The 14,686-nt window shown below is 38.8% G+C and overlaps 1 protein-coding gene across 2 annotated transcripts in view; it reads left to right on the forward strand.

Moving 5' to 3' along the window:
• Window positions 1-209: 209 nt before the first annotated feature.
• SLC27A6 (solute carrier family 27 member 6) overlaps window positions 210-14,686 on the forward strand; it is a 39,803-nt gene continuing 25,326 nt past the window's right edge. For both annotated transcript variants that reach the window (XM_005241177.3, XM_027792063.2), the window contains exons 1-4: window positions 210-1,368; window positions 9,503-9,709; window positions 11,880-12,038; window positions 13,071-13,195. In XM_005241177.3, coding sequence (XP_005241234.2) covers window positions 855-1,368; window positions 9,503-9,709; window positions 11,880-12,038; window positions 13,071-13,195 — 1,005 coding nt within the window. In that variant the 5' untranslated portion in view covers window positions 210-854. The remainder of the gene's footprint in view (window positions 1,369-9,502; window positions 9,710-11,879; window positions 12,039-13,070; window positions 13,196-14,686) is intronic.

The following is a 14,686-nucleotide window of genomic DNA, read 5'->3' on the forward strand; positions in this document are numbered from 1 at the left end:
GGCCTAAAACCGCTCCCAAGGCCGCAGTGGTGTGTGAGGGCGGGCAGCAGGCAGCCCTGCACCCCTGGGGTGACGCTGCCCGCATGCCTCAGCGCCTCGGCGCAGAGCCAAGCCCCGGGACCAGCGGCGGTAACTGCCTTCCCGGGGCCGCACCGCTGCCACGCGTAACGAGAGAAGCGCCAAGCGGGGAGCACCTGCCGCACCGTCAGCCCCACCGCCTTCCCAGCGCCCAGCGCCCCGGCCCTCGCTCCACCGCCGCCCGCCGCAGCGAGGACCATCCCGGGGCGAGGCTCCCAGCCTTCGCCCGCGGCCTCACCCCGGGACCCAGCCTCCCGGGCTCTCGCCGCCGGGGGTGGGGTAAGGCTGATCGCGCCTTATGCAACCGGCTCAGGGAGCAGCCGCCGCCCCGCCAGCAGCTCGGTGGTGTCCGTGAGTCCCGGGGGCGCGGGGAGGGGAGGCGGACGCACTGTGGTCTCAGCCGTGCGTGGTGAGGGCGGGAGCGCTAGCCCTGCCTGCCCGGGCCTGCCCCGCCGGGGCGTGCCGTCCCGCAGGTGCGGGGTCCGCCGCGCCGTGGGAGGCTGAGGCGGGCGGGCGGCTCGGGGCGGCGGCTGTGCGGGGGCGGCGGGGCCGAGGTGTGCAGCCGGCGTTCGCGCTTGGCTGCTGGGTTTCCCCTGTCCTGCCGTTGCCTGACCGGCCGGGAGTCGCCGGCAGCTTCCCGGGGCGGCGGTGCACCTCCGCAGGGGGGGAAGGCGGGAAAAGCCTCAGCCACTGCCGGCTGTCTCCTCAGAGCCCGCAGCCTGCCTGGACGCTCCTCGCGTCCAGCTCCGTGTGTCAAGCCGCCTGGCCGCGGGGAAATGAGTGGCTGGGACGACCTTTATCCACTCCCAATGCTGCCCTCCTGGGTACCGGGCGCTGCCGCTGGGATCATCTCCTTGCACCTTATCCAGAAACTCCTCTTCCCCTACTTCTGGGCTGACCTGAGATACCTGATGAAAGTCTTGATGTGTGGGCTGAGACTGGAGATGTACCGGCTGCAAGGAAAGATCGTCACAGTTCTGGACAAGTTTGTGAAGCTGGCTGAGAAGCAGCCCCACAAGCCATTCCTCATTTACGAAGGGAAGGTGCACACCTACCAGGATGTGGACAGGAGGAGTAACAGGGTAGCACAGGTCTTCCTACACCACGGGGCTCTGAAGAAGGGCGACACGGTGGCCCTGCTGATGGGCAACGAGCCAGATTTCATCCATGTGTGGTTTGGGCTGGCCAAGCTGGGCTGTGTGGTGGCTTTTCTCAACTTCAACGTCCGCTCCAGATCCCTCCTGCACTGTGTCATGAGCTGTGAGCCCAAGATACTGGTTGTGGGAGCAGGTAGAGTATACACGCCTGGTTTGTACATCCAGAGCTTTTAATGTGACATCTCCCCTGTGTGTGTCTCTCCAGCTCCTTTACTGAAAACCTGGTTTTCATATGTTCATAGAATGAAACAAACCTAGAGCTAGAACAGGCTTCAGGAGATCATAAAGCTTAAGCCTCTCAGGCAGAACCAAGTATATCCATGTTTTGGGGACATCCATTTAACCTTTTGAGAAAAAATGTGCATTGCAGAAACGTTTGCAACGTCTAAGTACAGCCTGTTCCAAGCATTTAATCACTTCAGTAGTTGCTTAATGTGTCTCAGGAAAGATTAAAATGATATACTAAGAATAATTTCCAATTCCTTTTTAAATAGCCAGTTTTAATCTTATTTAAGTCATGTACTTTATTCTCCTGTACTATCTTCCCATCTTCGTAGGGATCAAAAGCACTTTAAGCTGGAAAGTCTTAAGCTCATAATGTACAACCTCTGTTGTACAACTGTTCACACAGGTACGATAGTCCTCCAGGGACTAAAATTGGGAAGTTGGGGTTTTTTTACAGGAGTGGCACATAGGAGGTTGCTTTGTAGTCAATTTACTATTGGTGTTGGATCATAGAAGAAATTGATGTGTTTGAATAGGAGATAATAGTGTGTGTTGCGTTAAGTTTCCAAAGTATTACATTTTTATTATGTAAGTGCTTCAAAAGAATGTAAAATCTTGATGTAGGCATACTGTGTATTTTATATTCAAATTTGGCTTCAGTGATGAAGTTGTATAAACTGAAGACAGTTCCAAAACCTAAACTTGCCTCAGAATTTGTGATCAAGTGCAAGAGAATCTGCAATGCTAAAAGATCACACAGAACCTTGATATTTGGTTGGAGGAGATTTCAAAATGTTAATGTTTTCCTACCTATCTAAAATTATTATTTCAAGTCTACTCTTCCTTATTTCTATTTCACAACTTCTCGCCTTATTCCTATTACACAGGCTGGGGGTGTGTGTGTGTGCATCCATGACACCTGAATGGTGGAATTTCCTTCCATCTGTTCTCTGCTGCTGCAAATTTGTGCTTTCAAAGATGTATTAAATATCGTCCCTTGCGTATTTTTTAGTTAGAACAAGCTAGTGAAAGAAAACCCAAAACACATGATCACAGTGCTTCTGAACTGACAGTTTTTAAATTTGCCTTCTTAATAAGAAAAAAAGTTCTCATTTAACACCCTTTCATGAATACGTGCTTTTGAGTGTATGGATTGAGGAATGGATTTAATGTTCAGAAAATTCGTGCTCATTGACTGCAGTGAAGGAGAACTTTGAATCAAAACTTCTAAGAGTAGTCTTTATTAAATGAGAGGTTAACTAATGAATGAAAAAAGCATTTGCAAAGGAGGAACAGAGTCCCTGTTTCTCCGCTCCTAATCTGTTACTAAGAGTGACTGTGTTGCACTAGCTTGTTCTAGGAGTCTGCCTCTGCTCACAAAAGAGCTATGTGCAGGCAGATAATACAACACAGATACCAATCAGTTAGTCTCTAAGCTGATCTTCTATATGTTGGTCTTACTTTATTCATGGGTTTTAGTCTCTGCATTAAATTTGTCAATCTATTGAGCCTGCAAGGCTTCATAGTATTCTTCTTTGGGACTTAGAGGCTCTCTTCTACCTGTATCTGTGAAAGAAGTTGGTTGTGTACTTGTTTATTGGCCACGTCATGTGGAAAAGGAACCTCTTGAAATGAGTCCAGGGTTCACATATCCTCCAATGACTGTAAGGACTAACTCCTACTACTCTTGAAACAAAAACATAGTGCACATATTGTAAATAATAATTTCTACCTATATGTTTATAAAAATTGCAGGGCACTATTTAATACCGAGGTTATAGTTAGATAATTCTCAGAAGTCTGTTGAACTTCTCTTTGTCCTGTGTTAGTAGGTGTTTTAAGGGATTCTTCTTTATCAGTAGGCATGACTTGAACTTTCTTGTGCGTTTGCTCTTACGGCACAGTTTTCTGCAGGATTGTGCACAGCTTAAATGTATGTTTTCTTTCAAACTATTTACACTAAAAAAAAAATCAACCTGTGGTCCAATACCTATCATTTTCATAGTCTGGCATCATGTTTCGCAACATAAGATTTTTTTTTAATCAGATTAGTATGTAACGGTATTATTTCTGGATAGTGACAATTCTGATTTTCAAAAACATGTAGGCTTTTCACTCTCCACAAACAAATGTAGGTTTCACTTAGAAATTCCTTGTAACAGTTACAAAACTATCTTTTCAATATTTTGGATGATCTTTGGTCTTTTTCATATACTGCAGCACAGCAGAAGTCACCCCCTTAACAATTTGACCATCAAACTGTTATCTTAGCAAGACCAGATCTGTTATTGAAATTCTGCTCTTGTCAAATCTACTTAATATTAAGTTTCAGTTGTGCTGAAGGGAACCTTCTACGTTCTGCTGCTACCTGCAACAGTTCCCACAGATAATTGTGTATTGCTGAATCTTTCCCGCTCAGAATGGTGGTGTAGCCTTCCTCTGTATGAGATGATTGCACCTTGCAGCTTCTTTTGGTGCATCTTGTCATTTTTCCAGAATGCTTTTATTTTTTACAAATGTGATACCTCTATCCAAGTAGGCTGGGCACTCTTTGTGGTTGTGTTTTCTTACACGTCTTGTTTGGTCTTTCATGCTGCCTATTGCAAGATCACTTCTATTTGTGGAATTTGTACTTTTCAATTTTGTTTTGTGCCTGCATGTTTTTCAGAAATTGTGATTTGGTAACCCAGACCAATTAGTATCATTTTGTCTTTCTTTCAGCACTTGCAGTCAGACACTTCCAATAGTACTTATGTTTTGGAGGTTTGGTTTTGACTTGTGTGTTCTATTAATTTCTCTCTATTATATACTCTCTGCAATTGAATATTTTATTCTTTAGCCTCAGATAACTTAAACATTTCTCATTATTGTTGTTTTCTTATATGATTTCATATAAATCTCTAAAAGTTTGAATTTTTTCTATGACAGCGATGTTCTTATTCATTTAGCACAATATAGTAACTTTTTCTTCCCTTCCCATCCAAGTGCAGACTTTAAGGCAAATATAGATTCTCTGATTTGCCAAAATTTAGACTTTGTGTTCCTTTCCAGTTTTTCCACTTGCCTTTGTGTTTTTGCTTTAGCAACTTTCATCTGTTGTGTTCCAGAGCATTTAGCTCTTGCTTTAATTTGTTATGTGATGTTCTCACACTTCCATTCCAGAAACACAGTCTACCACCACTCCTGTTCTGGGGAATGTTTTTTGAAAGAGATTCAAAAGTTGGAGTTTAAAACAGCATTTTTAATAAAACAGCAGTTAACTAACATGTAGGTAAACAAGGAACTTGTAAAGGAGAAAAAAAGAAGCTGTATGCCCTTCTCTCTGTCACAATGCCAGCATTAGCTTACTTCAACAACAGTAAGATCTGTTTAAAAGGTATTCATCCGTACTACAGTTGTTACCAGATTATGCCACCCTTACTCATTTATAAGCTACTGGTTAAACCAAGGAGTAAATGGCTGCCTGCCACTGCATCTGCGCCGGCCCCCTGGTCAAAAAGTTTGAGGACCCCTGTTTTAAGGCACTTTGTCCTTGCTGGGCGTATTTCTATTCATTGGCGTCTTGCTTGAACAAGGGATTACATGTCATGTTTTGGACAGTGCTTTTGTAACAGCAATACTGTTAAACAACTCTTACAATCTAGTGACCCACCAGAAAGGTACAAATGGAATTTGCCAGTGTATTATAGCGTATTGCTACTTGGAAGTGTTCGGGTTGTAGAAGTACATCCCAGATTGCCATCATGACCACTGATAACAAGGATTCAACTGTAAAAGGATTGCATTACTAAACGCCATGAGATTGGTTTACATGAGTCCTGATAGGAAAGGCTATTTAGGGAGTGTATATGTCATATGGACATGTATGGGCAGCCAGCTCATTGAGGACCTGGTTGAACAAGATGACCTCCAGACATCCCTTCCAACCACAGCCACTGTGTGATTCTGCAGTTCTGTACAGATTTACATCTCTTAGCTGTGCATGTATAGCATTTTCCTGGCCAGGGTTCTTTGCTCTTGAGGCACCGGCAGTGCTTTCTGGTGCTGCTCAGTGTTTTCTGCACTTCTCATTATTTGAGCTCAGAACCAGGGTTTATGCTGGCAGGAGTAAAGTTCAGACAGAAGTGTGTCTACATCCTGGAGTAAACAAAGTTTTTTGGTATTTGTGAATTAAGGTCATATGGTATTATATACAAGTAGCAGTATCGTCCTTCAGATGTTAGTCACTGAGTGAAAAAAAAAAAAAAAGGATTTATTAAAATGCTCTTTTTTTAACTGTTTGGAATGAAAAGCTATTTAAGCATAAACAATTAGGACAAGGAAACCACAGAAGGCCCACAGAAGACACTGTTACCTGCTGTTAGACACCGTATCTCTTTGATCAGTTGCTTTTACTTGATCTGAAGTATCTCGTGTCCCAGATGGCCTTTGAGTGGAAAACAGTGCCAGCTGTAAATCCTCAAGCTGGCTTCTGTTTTACTACCTTTACTGCCTTCAGTAGTGTTACAAGATACCAACACTGAACCTGAGCCACATCTGACTTGTAATTTCTGTTATTATTACTTAGTGAGAATGAATGTTGAGTCTAAGGAGTCACGTGGGGAATCAAGTACAAGTAACAATTATTTTCTGAGGCTAGACCATGTGGGGAGGAGTTTGGACTTGCCATAGCTTGCTAAGCATATCAGCCAGGGTACACATCAAAGTTACATAAGAACCATTTTATACAGTTTTCCTTCTGAGTAACTTTCTGTTCAGTACAAGTTGATCTCGTAATCTGACGTATTCCTTTCATCTCTGTAGGACTGTGTACTTGCAAAAAGGCTGCATTGTTTCTTTGCTAGAAAATAACATAAACCCCCTTTTGTACAGCTTGAAACCTAGGACAGTAGTTCAAAATCAAAACATATTTTCCTCGCTTTCTCAAAAAATGTAACTGAGTTATGTATTAATGTGAATTTAATATAACAGCTTCACAAACTTTTTGTTGAATAATGAAATGCTTTACAAGTAAGGCGGGGGGGAAGGGGTGGAGGCAAAAAAGTGGAGAAGCATATTCATCTGGACTGATTACAGTGGGTTTTTTTTCCCAGTAGAAGCCAAACTTAGCGCATGTTGTGTATTCGTATAGAAACTATGTAAACCATGCACACAGAATGGCTGACTACTTTGCTAAACTTCAGATAAACATTCATGTCTTCCAAAACAAATACACCAAAACCTGAATATACTTTTATAGTGTAAAAAGCAAACAAGTACTTCAGAGAAACCACAAGCTTAAACAGCTAAATTGCTTTACTGTTAATTACTTTCCTGTATGGTAAAGTACACATATCAGGTACCTCTAGAAATAATCAAACTATGGTTCCTCCAAGAGGGCTGTCTTTACCTGACATATGGACAAGATGATTATATAAAGTCCAATAAGCCCTACACAATGTTTGGCACAGAAATTCTTTGTTCAGAGAACAAAACATATAGTTGACTATCACCAGAATAATTATTTGGAAATAGGTTAGTACAACTGAGAGTAATCTTCAGACATCCCGTGCTCCTGTGTGTTCCAGAAGTAATTTTCCGTTTCTGGCACTTTGAATACAGCTGTTTTAAATTACCCTTTCTTATTCATTCAATCACTTCATTGTTTCTGCTGTTCTCTGTCTAACTAGAATTTTCTTTCAAGATAACGTATAAGTACAAGCTCTTCACATATTGTTCCAAGTACTAGATTCCTGAGCACAGAAGAAAAATTTTATTGTATAATTGATTCATAGTTCAATAGCAGTTAAAAAAACAAGCAAGCCTCTGTGCAACAACAAAAAAGTAGGTCTTATGAGTGTTTAGAGAAACAATAAACAGTGTGTGTTTATTTTGAAGACTGATCTTAATTAGAGTAAATATGTTTCAATCTACTAAAAGGGAGCTCTGCCCTCCTGTCATTCTTGAATCTTTAATGATTGTGTCTGTAGAGTTTGTATTAATAGTTGCCATTTTTCTTCCTTTGAAGTAAGGAAAGAAAAGGGGGGGGGGGGAGTAAGAGGCAAGTCCTTTTCTTTTTGACAGATTTGCAGTTCATGTTAATCAAATACACAAAGAACTTGATGCACATCTTACCTAGAACTTGGGAATAGTAAAAAATTTGAAATATTTGTGAATTGTGTGCAGTCCTAAACAAAAGAGGATGGACAGCTGAGTCTGGTTCAAATGATTACTGGAAGCTGGAGAGTGAACAGATTCTTAACAATCTTTAAGAGTCCTTAAAATCTTTGCTGGCACTGTTGTTAGAGCTAGTGCACCAATAAGGAATGATAGAGGGTGCTACATTCTTTCACTATTTTGAGAAAGGAAATGGAGCTGCAGCCACTTCTATTGCTAGGTTCTCAGCCTAACTTGTACCTACACAAACTATAATTAGTATATTTAGGAGACGTATGTGTATATATGGAATAATAGGAAGACAAAAATCAGTATTAGAAGGTAATAAGTATATAGTTCCTCTGTCACACTTGGTTTATTAATAGCTGTTTTTCATTATCCTGCAGTTAACACTGTTGTCCTTAATATGATTTTTTATTCACTTTTTTCATTCTATTGCTATGTATAGTGGAAGGGAACTGTACTCCAGTGATTCAAACAGGAGGCTATCTGTCTTTTAAATTTTCGTAATTATTTGGGTGATTCTTCCTGAACTCAGTTCTGCATTGGGTTACTTACTCTAGGTTTGTAAGTCATATGTTTAGCTGGTGACAGCAGGCTGTATCTCTGTTACAGAGATTAGTATGTCATTCATTAAAATACAGCACTGTAGCACCGTCATTAGGAAAGTAATTTTCTGAAAGATTAAAAATCTTCAGTTATTTTGGTGTAAAATTTATGCAAGGAGGTTCTATTAAGGGTATCCATATTTAGTATTTGTGAAATGAGCTTGGAGTTGTCCCTAGGATTTCAAATGCTGGGTCTGGCAATCCTTCATTATGAGGTTCTGGGTCAGTCATATCGACTTTGTTTATTCATTTATAAAAACTGAGATAATTACATAAATTTATGCCCACAGGGATATTTGCAAGATTAATTACATAGCTGGAGATTTAGCAAAACACTTAAGTGTAAACGTGTCTTTAAGTATACGAATAGTTCTATTAAAAGCAGTATTATTCCTATTAGTGAGAATTTTCTTGGGTTAGTACTTAAATGCCTGTGCAGTGTTCTGAGCAAGTGACAGATTGTTTGTATTTCTACACATTTTTACATAAATACCAAATATATTATTTAAGGATTGGCCTCTATTTAGACTTTTTTCTTTTTGTTTAATCTGGGATTCTCTTATGGTTTCTTTCCTGATACGCCAACAAAATAGATCTTAGTTATGCTGCTGTTTTTATTTTTTAGAAGTGAGTTTGTATCTGAAACACTCAAAGCATTACATAAATAGGCACATGGCTCTTCGACAGTCTCTGAATAAGCCACAGGCCTGTATCATATTTCTATTCTGTAAAAGTTAGGTACCTACATATGTGTTACAGTTTTGTGTTTGTTTTTAAATTAGTCACTTCTGTGCTTCTGAAAAAAATAGTGCTTGATGAGAGATTGCTGTTGAAGGCATCCAGGAAAATCTGCATTGTAATTACCAGCCACGTCTATGCTTGCCTTGCATCTTCAACAGATTACTTCATGATTTGTTGAATTTATTGAAGATGAAGCTTAACTACACTTCTGGCCTTAGTAATGACCAAGGGTTATCCAAAATGAGGTGGGAAGAAGGAGCTACTAATGAAGGCTCACTACGTAGCCTTGAGGGCTAGCTGACAAACCTTGTGGGGTCAGCAGTGTTTTTACCACATTATATCCTGTTTTCAGTGAATTTTCGTTCTACTTCATCATTATTTTATTGAATTTATTTATGTCATTTTTGTCATATTTATGTCATGTTACTTTCATTCCTCTTTCTGTTACAAAGAGTAAAATTTAAAAGGAAAAATGCTTTATTTGCTAGTTTTGTGAAGAGATAATGTAAGTAATATTGTTTTGTGTTAATTTTTAAGATTTGCTTGGGACACTGGAAGAAATTCTTCCTAACCTCCAAAAAGACATTAGTGTTTGGATAATGACCAAAGACTCTGCTTTTCCAAGTGTGCATACCCTTTTAGATAAAATAGAGGCAGCATCTGAAGACCCTGTTCCAGTTAATCAACGTTCTGCTGACAACCTCAAGTCATCTGCTTTGTATATATTTACTTCAGGAACAACAGGTACTGTTCTACTAAAGAGTCTATATTTTCCTTCAGCTTTCATCTAGAAACTTGCTTTTCCAAATCTCGAATCTTTTTGTTCATCTTTTTATAGTAGAATATAATATTTTTTTATCTGGAAATATTATGGTAGAAAATAAGCATTTTTCTTGGCAGTGACTGTTTACATTCAGTGGTTTATGGGCTTCTCTTCTTTTTTTTTCCTGCTACATTCTGCAAACACTATGAGAAGCTTTACCTGTTACATCACAGCTAAGGTGTTTGTTTATAAAACGTTTTACTTTTTCAGTGGGTTTACAATGATGATATATTGTGGGATTACATGCCACTGCCTAGCTAATATACCTAACTGTATCTAGAAATTTAAAAAACAAATCATAAAACAAGCATGTAAACATTCATTTTTTCTTCATTAGGTCTTGTTCTATGCAGGTCACTGTAGAGACAGAAAATAGGATTAAGTTACTAGCCTTTTAGTTTAGAAACAGATGGCTGAATTTATTACCAGTGCTCCACCAGCTAAGAAGCTAAGACTTTAAAAAAACTGGACACTGACATGAAAAGCAGCATGATGTTGTTAAGATAAGCAGATTGGCATTCTCATTCAGCTGAAAAGCTTTAGTCACAAGAAGATTTAAAATGAAGATGTGTTTCGTGGCTTTTTTCACTCATACAAGTAATTTGTTTGCTTCTGGTTCTGGGGAAAAATTATGAAATAAAACTGTCAGTCTAAAATAAAAAATTAGGAATGTATCAATATTTTTAAGAGGCCAGGTATGTTTATAATACCACTAATGTACAGGTGGTTGACCTTGCTCATTAAAAGTAAGGAGTTTTAGCTAAAAATATTACAGAGTTCTCCAGGTAGGAGGATTTTTTTCTTATAACTGCATTCAAAATACCTGTGTGAAGTCTCAAATTTTAATTATGTAGAATTTAAAATATTTTTGAGGCCTTGTTTGTATTACATTTATTTATACTGGATTTCTTCTATGTACCATGTAACTAAAAGAATAAGGTTGGTTTAGTGTCAAGAGTGTGGAATAATTAATACTGATCTAAAGTAACTGAGCATTTTTCATGGTTTTTGGTAAAGCAAGAGCATAGTGTTGCTCCTAAAATCAATGACTGGTAAAATTAATTATAAGAAGGCAGTATCTTGTGTAGCAGCTTATGTAAAGACAGAAGGAAAAAACTTGAAACTGTAGAGCACTTCTTGCGATAAGTGATTCATTGGCAACATAGGCTTATTGCCTTTTCTCTTTAGTATGATGGGTTTTGGAATAGCTTTGAATTGTAGCTAGAATCTCCATGGATTAGACTTCCAGTTAACAGCTGTAGTTGGGTCTTCTAATTTTCTAGCTTTTCCAGAATAGGTAAGAAAACTTTCTGAACTATTAAATTTTTTGACGCTGCTCATCATCAGGACTCAGCCTGAAATTTTTGTGTGTATGTGAGAACATGTATGAAGCAAGAACACGTGGCCTACTCAAAATAATGGGTACCAGAGTAATAGCCTAGGAAGCCGTTGCATGTGAGTCTGTATTGCTAAACAGAAATTGTGTGCTGAACCTGAAGAAACTCATTAAGAACCTAACTGGAGTGGATTGTTGGTGGATTTTTTTATTTTATTTTTTTTTTTTTAATTCTACATAGCCTTCATAGTGTCCTAAAATAAACGGGTAGGCAGATACACTCATCTTGGATACACCCACTGCATGATTTCCTTTGTGTAGATCCCATACCTTTCTTAATTATGTTACAGTCACTATGACTCTTGCCTGAAAGAGATCTAGTGTGATGCCTCTTTATGTTAAAGGAAGTCCATATGTATGGTAAATGCTTTTGGCCCTTTGTTGGCTTTATATCGTTTGATAGCATGCTAGCCATGGAGTTTCTTCATGTTTCCACCTATTTGAATCGACTTAACATCAGATTCAATAACTAACAGACGAGATTACAAACTGGTTTGTGTTTCTACGTGTACAGAGCAAACGTGCAATATTGTATTAATAAGCAACTCACTGTCTATTAACAGTCATCTAAACAGATGGCTGAAAATATAGTTAGAGAAGAAAGAATTGATTCTTTTATGATTTTAGAGACCTTAACAGGAAAAAATAGTTATCTTAAGAGATGCTTCATGCATGGTTTTGGATTTTCATTACAGGTCTCCCAAAGGCGGCAGTTATCAGTCACATGCAGGTTCTTAAAGGAGCTGCTGGACTGTGGGCTTTTGGTGCTGCTGCAGAAGACATCATTTATGTTACTCTGCCTCTTTATCATAGTGCAGCATCTCTTCTTGGCATTGGTGGATGCATTGAATTAGGTAGGGATTTTTTCCCTTAATTATGTTGTTCATAGAAAATGAATTAACATAAAAATGTATAAAACACACTCAGGTTCACTGCCATTAGGAAAACTAATGCTTTTGATGAAATCTAATGGAACAGTCTTTTTGGAATAGCTTTATATTTCTGTATTTTGGAGTCAGGGGCTGTTGTATTAGCAAAGGATCTCTTACAAGCTGTCTTTGTGGTACTGGGGAAGAATTAGTTATAGGCATTTGTGCACAATTGTTTTTACTGTCTTTTATATTTAGGTAAAAAGGGATTTAAAGACATGTAATATTTTGGCAATGTTAAAATGCATTAGTATTATGTACAGACTAAGTGTTGTACTGTGAGATAGAACAAAAATGCATTTTGGTGAATTTTAAGACTGACAGAGATTTATAGTAACCATTCGTCTCTGTCATATATCATTAGATGATATATAACTTTTTTCCATTTAATTTGTGTAGTTCTGGCATGGACAATAAAATCTATACTTTACAGAAACAATGTAGGTGTCCTCAGTGACTTTCTTATAAAATATTTATTTGGAACTTTATGGCAAATACTTCTTTTTCCTGAAGCATCAAGAAGTCAGGGCAAGGGAAAGATTAATGGATTATGGATTAATTGATTGAATCTGCATCAATGAATACTATTTTTGTTGAAAAACAAAATTTCAATGATATGCAAATGATTTGCTAATTCAGGCTGACTTTTCTAGATATTTTCAGTTACACTCTTTTGAATAATATTGCAACACCAACAAAGAGAAGCTGGCTTCTTGCTTATAACCTCTTACCTATCGGTTTAGTCTCACTAAGGAGGAGATTGATTTAATGTCCCTTTTTTGTCTACCAGATTTGAACACACATCTTCTAATAAAACAGCTTGAACACTATGTAATTCTCTGAACAAGGCTGCTTTTAGTTCCTCTTATGTTCTATTTTGTAGAAATAGTGAACATAGCTAGGTAAGCTGCCATATAAAGAAAATGCTTCATTTCCTTTTCTACTGTTTCCATAAAGGTGCAACCTGTGTGTTAAAAAAGAAGTTCTCAGCTAGTCAGTTTTGGAGTGACTGCAAAAAGTACAATGTGACTGTCATCCAATACATTGGAGAACTTTGCCGTTACCTTTGCAGCCAGCCAGTGGTAAGTGGAATCAAAATGATGGCTATTCATCTGTAAGTAAGTGATATGTACAGTTATTGTTCTTAAATGCAGTTATGTTAAGGGGAAATAAAACTGCATTGAACCTGTCCCTCTGTTCTTTCTATGTGAGGTTCTTCAAATATTTGGTTATCTATGGACTGTAAAAAATGTTATGGCTTGAATCAGGAAGATGTTAAAAGTATTAAAAGATTTTAAGACTAAAAACTGAATCAGTTTTGGTGAAAAAGTATTATTTCACAGAGTTTCACAATGTAAGTTTGGAAAACCAGGATTAATATTCATTGTCTTTTCAGAATTTTCAAAACTTTGTTTCTGGGCACATAAAAATATCGGAGGTCTCAAGTTTTGTAGGTTGTGTTTCAGCACTGTTTTGGCTTGTGGAATGTGCTTGTTTTGAGACCATCTAAACTGTATTTTTAAATTTGGAAGCGGTTTGGTGTGAGCAGCTCAAAGGAAGAATGCCTTTTGTTCCAGTTAGAAGGCTATTCCAGACAACAAACCTGTTTTTGTTAAAGTGACATTCCTCTCTGAAACTGTTAGCCCTAACCTGAAAATATTTCTTTTCCTTTGGCTGTCAGTGGTGGTATGGTCTGCCTACAAGGTATCAAGTACAAAGTATGCTGAACCTGTTGTAATTACCAAGTATAGTTGACTCAGGTTAACTGAATTAACTCGTGATCTGGCTATTCTCTGATAGGTTTCTGTACTTATCCATTGATGACAGAGAGAGCCCAAGATGTTTAGGGTAAGGTAAATGCCTATAATTCATTGGAATTAATTTAAGATGTATAGAATTGTATAGATGGAATGGATATAACCTGTGGCAAACCCAACTGACTTTCTGTCCTCAAATGCTTGTGCTACATGTGTGAAAATGAATATGAAGCAAACATTCATAGTCCAGTATAAACTAAAATCAATCTTACTAATGCTGGCAATTTCCATCCATTTATGAGCTGCAGATTGTCATTTTTGTTTCAGTAAGAAGTCCTAAATGTTACATCATACATTATCTTACCTGGTTAAGCATTTTACTCATAGAATCATTTAGGTTGGAAAAGACCTTTTAAGATCATCAAGCCCAGCCATTAACCTAACACTGTCAAATCTACTACTAAACCAAGTCCTCAAGTGCCACATCCTTAAATACCTCCTCCAGGGATGGTGACTTAACCACTTCGCTGGGCAGCCAGCTCCAAGACTTGACAACCTGTTCAGTGAAGAATTTTTTCTTACTATCCAATCTAAACCTCCCCTGGTGCAACTTGAGGCAGTTCCCTGTCATCTTATCACTTGTTACTTGGGATGAGAGACTGACACCCACCTCACTACAGCCTCCTTTCAGGTACTTGTAGGGACCGGTAAGGTCTCTCCTCTTCTCCAGGCAGAACAACCCCAGGTCTCTCAGCCTCTTGTAAGACAGGTTCTCAAGACCTATCACCAGCTTCATTGCTCTTCTTTGGAGATGCT

Source organism: Falco peregrinus, chromosome Z (assembly GCF_023634155.1).
Source record: "Falco peregrinus isolate bFalPer1 chromosome Z, bFalPer1.pri, whole genome shotgun sequence".
Classification (NCBI taxonomy): Eukaryota; Metazoa; Chordata; class Aves; order Falconiformes; family Falconidae; genus Falco; species Falco peregrinus.